Genomic DNA, 5,259 nt, shown 5'->3' with positions numbered 1-5,259 from the left:
TGATATTGCTCTACCTTTTACCCTGTTTCCGCCCTACCCCTGTAATCAATAAAGTTCTCCTTTGTGACCGGTGTGGAGACTTATTGAGGGGTGGGTCTAAATTATGCCGAGGAGGCCCCTTAGGTCTGTGGACTAAGGGAGGCTTCCTAATCAGCTCCTGACTTGGGGAAGTGCCCCAAGTGCTTGTACTGGGTCTAGCACCCATTGGACGATCAGGCCTGTGTTTTCCAAGGTGCGCAGAGCCAGAAGTGAGTCCAGAGCCTTGGATGGTGGCAGCGGGACCCCCAGGCTAGCGGGTGTGCTCCGGGGAAGGGGTCAGCCAGATGGGAGGCACCCTAAGGGAGGCACTCGGAGCCTGGAAGGTGGGCGGCGCAGGGAGGTGGGTGGCTCAACGCAGGAGCGCCCCCTACTGGCCCGCCACACAAGTTACTGCAAGCTATACATCTAGTTAGATCTCAGGTAACTTATAAGTATCATCCAGAGGCAGGTGGGGATTCTCTTTGGAGGCAGGCAGCTCATTGATCATGAGTTGAGAGAGTTTCAGATGGTCCAGCTTCTCTGAGAGTTTTCATCATGGCTGCTGCTCCTCCTCCTGGGCAGTCCTTCACTAATACAGCCCTTATGACCTCATTTACCTGTTCCAATGAAGGCCAGCAACTCTTGGCTGCCAGCCAACCAATTTGAAATGCATCACTGGTTGCTGGGTAGACTGCCAGGGTCTTTAGCCCCTTCCCAGTCATGCTGGCATTGCTTATAACAATAGGAAGTTTAAGCCCCCACCCAGGTGTGTGAGGCCAGTCATGTAGGCAGAGGAAGCAGGCTTCCCCCCTCCCTCAGGAATGTATCCAGCTAAGATTACAAGTCAGTGTTACCTGAAGCTGATGGGGCAGAAGTGCCTGACCTTTGCAGTGACCATGGTAAAGCAGAGTTTGGGGAGAGACAGAGATGGTTTTCTGCCACATAGGCTGCAGAGGAGACAGCCATGCTTGGGGTTGGAGGTATAATGGAGGAGTTATTGGGGCTGGTTTGGGTCCCACATATGTTAGCTCTGTGGAGGAGAGGCAGGACCCCCATCCCCTGTCCTAGCCCCTTGCCTCCCCTGCCCATCCCCTACTGGGTCAGGCTGCACTGCCCAAGCTGTGTTGCAAAGCCCCAGGTGGAGGTGCAGCGTGTCCTGGTAGGAGGAATCTGGTCCTCCTGTAAGTCCTCTCCATGGATGAGAGCTGACCTGGGAGGGAGACCGTAGGCCAGTACCAGCTGCTTCCACGCTGGGCTGGGGGCAGTGTTGTACCAGCTATGGGGTCTGAGTTCTTTACAGTGTGCGCGCTCAACCTCTGCTCCCCAGGCCAAATCATAGAAAATGAGGGTTGGGAGCGACCTCAGGAGGTCACATCTAGTCCAGCATCCTGCTCAGAGCAGAACCATCCTCAACTACATCATCCCAGCCAGGACTTTGTCAAGCTGGGCCTTAAAAATGTCCACGGATGGAGATATCACCACCTCTCTGGGTAACTTGTTCCAGTGCTTCACCACCCTCCTTGTGAAAGTTTTTCCTAATATCTAAGCTAAATCTCCCTTGCTGCAACATGAGCCCATTGCTCCTTGTTCTGTTATCTGCTCCCACTGAGACTAGTCCAGCTCCATCTTCTTTGCAACCCCCCTGCAGGGAGTTGAAGGCTGCTATCAAATCCTTTCTTGGTCTTCTCTTCTCCAGACTAAATAAGTCCAGTTCCCTCAGCCTCTCCTCACAAGTCGTGTTCCCCAGCCCTTTAACCATTTTCCTTGCCCTCTGCTGGACTTACTCCCAACTTGTGCACATCCTTTCTATAGTAGGACCACCAAAACTGGGCACAGGACTCCAGATGCAGCCTTAACAGTGCCAGATAGAAGGGAATAAGCACTTCACTTGATCTGGCAACACTCCTACTAATGCAGCCCAGGATGCCATTAGCCTTCTTGGCAGCAAGGGCACACTGCTGGCACCTATCCATCTTATTGTCCACTGCTTAGCCAGTTGGTCCCAAGCCTGCACTCGTGCATGGAATTCTTCTGTTCTCAGTACAGGACTTCATAGTTTCATAGTTGGTCGGGTCGGAAGGGACCTGAGATCATCTAGTCTGACCCCCTGCCGTGGCAGGAAAGAGTACTGGGGTCAAACGACCCCGGCTAGGTGTTCATCCACCCTCCTCTTAAAGACCCCCAGGGTAGAAGCCAGCACCACTTCTTTTGGAAGTTGGTTCTAGATCCTAGCCACCCTGACAGTGAAATAGCGCTTCCTAATGTCTAGCCTGAAACTACCCTCCACTAGCTTGTGTCTGTTGTTTCTTGTAACTCCCAGGATTGCTCGGGGAAACAGGGACTCCCCCAATGCCTGCTGGTCCCCCTTGACTAGTTTGTAGACTGCCACTAGATTCCCCCCTCAGCCTTCTCTTGTGGAGGCTGAACAGGTTCAGGTCCCTCAGCCTCTCCTCGTAGGGCCTGCCCTGCTGACCCCTGATCACGTGGGTGGCCTCCTCTGGACCCTCTCAATGTTGTTCACATCCCTCCTGAAGTGCGGTGCCCAGAACTGGACACAGTACTCCACCTGCGGCCTGACCAGTGTCACGTAGAGGGGGAGGATCACCTCCTTGGACCTGCTTGAGATGCATCTGTGGATGCATGACAAGGTGTGGTTGGCCTTCCTGACCACGTCCCCGCGCTGTCGGCCCATGTTCATTGTGGCATCAATGATGACTCCAAGATCCTTTTCTGTCTCAACACTGGCGAGAGGGAGTTCCCCAGCCTGTAGGTCTGCTGCTGGTTCTTCTTCGCCAGGTGCAGCACCTTGCACTTGTCAGTGCTGAACCCCATCTTGATCTCTTTGCCCTACCCCTGTAACCTGTCTAGATCCGCTTGCAGCTGTTCCTTCCTACTAGCGTGCCCACATCCCCCCCACATCTTAGCATCATCTGCAAACTTGAACAGGGTGCTTTCTAGCCCCTTACCCAAGTCACTGATGAAGATGTTGAACAGTGCGGACCCAAGGACCGAGCCCTGGGGGGAACCCACTGCTTACCTCCCTCCAGGTCGAATAAGACCCGTCCACCACCACTCTCTGGGTGCGGCCCACCAGCTAATTGGTGACCCATCTGACTGTGTAGGCATCAACACTTCGTACTTGTCCTTGTTAAGCCTCATGATATTTCTTTTGGCTCCATCCTCCAATTTTCCAAGTTACTCTGAATCCTAGCTGTACCGTCCAGGGTATCTACTACACCCTCCCCAGCTTGGTGTCATCTATGCACTTGCCATGGCTCGCTGAGTCATAGCATCCGGCCCACAGGCTTCCTCATGGATCAGGAAATATAATAGCAGGGAAGCGGTGGCCATTAATGCAGCCACCCCCTCCCGCTGCCAAACCCCAAGCACTGCACAGTGGTTTGGAGCCCTGCCAGGGCCAGCCCCCCTCCCACTGCAGTTGGATCAGGGCTGGGCTGTGCCCTTCCCCGTGTGGAGCTGTTTTGGGGCTGCCTCAAACCCACTTTTCCCCTTGTGGGGTTTGGTTGGGGCTGGGCTTCCCCTTCCTAATAATAGCTGGTTGGATTCCCACCATAACTGTCCCAGGTGCTGGATTGGGACCACAGGCCAGCTCCAGCCTGTGGATCAGCTGGTCTCTGTCCATCTAGCCTGCTGGCCAAACACCGCTGCTTTGTACCCTGACACAAGCCTGTGCTGTGCGGTGTAGAGCTGGCAGGAGTGGGTCACCTCTGCTGCAGGGGTAACTCCTGTTGGGGGGGCTGGCCCTGGCAGGGCTGGGGTGCAAGCGAAGAGACGGGCATTGGTGACATCCCGCGTTTGCGGGTACAGTGACTGCCCATGTCTGTGACTCATTGGGTGGTTTGGTTTTTAACAAGGTTACACCTGGCACCAGCTCCTCATGCCCTCAGCTTGCTGGGCACCCCCCACTTGGAGCCCGAGCCTCTTCCGGGCCAAGGGGTGGATTGAGACGGGGTTGAGTTGATCCTGCAGGAAGCAGCAGGAACGGATACGACCAGCTCTGGCCTTTGTGTCTCCGTGTCTTCTTCCAAGTCTCTCTTGTTGGAGGTCTCCCTGGTGTGCCAGAGCTGCAGTGGGGGAGAGCACTGCAAGGAAGGAGGGGGAGTGTGTGCATGCATGCATGTGTAAGGAGGGAGGATGAAAACATGAGTGTTCATAGGGTGAGTCCCACACACCCCACCATACACATGCACCCCCCCCAGTGTGAAACACACAGACCCCACACCCGCACGCCTCACACACCCCAGCCGTCCTCTCCCCACACTCAGCCCCACAGAAACCCTACCTACACCTCGCCTATCCACACCCACAGCCCCCACACACCTACCCCCCCAATATGCAAGAGCCAGACTTCATTTTAAGCTGCTGTGCGATCCCCTCATGCACACTACACACACATGTGCATCAGGGCACGCTTTTAAATCAAATAAATGAGTGTTGCAGACGATCACTTTGTAGAATATAACCTGGTATTTTCCTGGTGTGGAGATGGCAAACCCCTTGGTGAGGGGAGCACTGCTGGGGCAGGGGAGGGACTTCCGGTGGCAAAGGTCAAGGGTTAGGGGGCGGGACTTCCATCACAAGATGGCGACAGGGGCGGGGCACCTGTTGGGGACGGGGTGGGGTTACCTGCATGGCCTTGACAGCTTGCCAGAAGTGGGTAAGCGGCCCTCTGCCCGGAGTAACTGCCTGCCTTGCCCTGGTCTGACCCGTGTCTCCCCCACGTCACAGGCTCGCACCGAATGCGTTATTTCTATACGGGGGTGTCGGAGCCTGGCCCGGGGCTGCCGGAGCTTGTCATAGTCGGGCACGTGGATGACCAGCTCTTCATGAAGTATGACAGCAAGACCAGGAGGGCTCAGACCCGTGTGGACTGGATGAAGGAGGGCCCAGAGTACTGGGATGGCCAGACCCAGATCGCGCAGGGCTGGCAAGAGTGGTTCAATGCGAGTTTGGACATTCTGCGAGAGCGCTACGACCAGACTGGCGGTAAGTGCAGCGCGGGGGGGGCAGGGAGGGCAGCGTGGTGCCAAGGGCAAGCGGGGAGGACGGGCTCCTGTGAAGGACATTTCTGACCCCCTCCCTTGCACAGTGTGTGATGCTGCCCTTTCATCTTGACACGCTTTACCTGCTCTGTCCCGTGTGCGAGTGCCTCAGGCGTACGAGGCTGCTCCCCGTCGTGCCCCTGCCACGGCCCCACGTCGCAGGACGAGGCGCAGGGGG

General features: G+C 56.0%; 2 protein-coding genes across 2 annotated transcripts in view; one reads left to right on the top strand and one right to left on the bottom strand.

The window, feature by feature from the left end:
* LOC102381926 (H-2 class II histocompatibility antigen, E-S beta chain) overlaps positions 1-5,259 on the bottom strand; it is a 603,463-nt gene that overhangs the window by 345,276 nt on the left and 252,928 nt on the right. The window lies entirely within an intron of this gene.
* Positions 1-5,259, top strand: part of LOC102380209 (class I histocompatibility antigen, F10 alpha chain) — a 26,017-nt gene that overhangs the window by 1,798 nt on the left and 18,960 nt on the right. The window contains exon 2 of the mRNA XM_006034603.3: positions 4,768-5,025. Within this exon, the coding sequence (XP_006034665.2) occupies positions 4,779-5,025 (247 nt within the window). The 5' untranslated portion in view covers positions 4,768-4,778. The remainder of the gene's footprint in view (positions 1-4,767; positions 5,026-5,259) is intronic.

The sequence above is a fragment of the Alligator sinensis genome, unplaced genomic scaffold (assembly GCF_000455745.1).
Source record: "Alligator sinensis unplaced genomic scaffold, ASM45574v1 scaffold1303_1, whole genome shotgun sequence".
Classification (NCBI taxonomy): Eukaryota; Metazoa; Chordata; order Crocodylia; family Alligatoridae; genus Alligator; species Alligator sinensis.
This window is presented reverse-complemented; position numbering and strand designations above follow the sequence as displayed.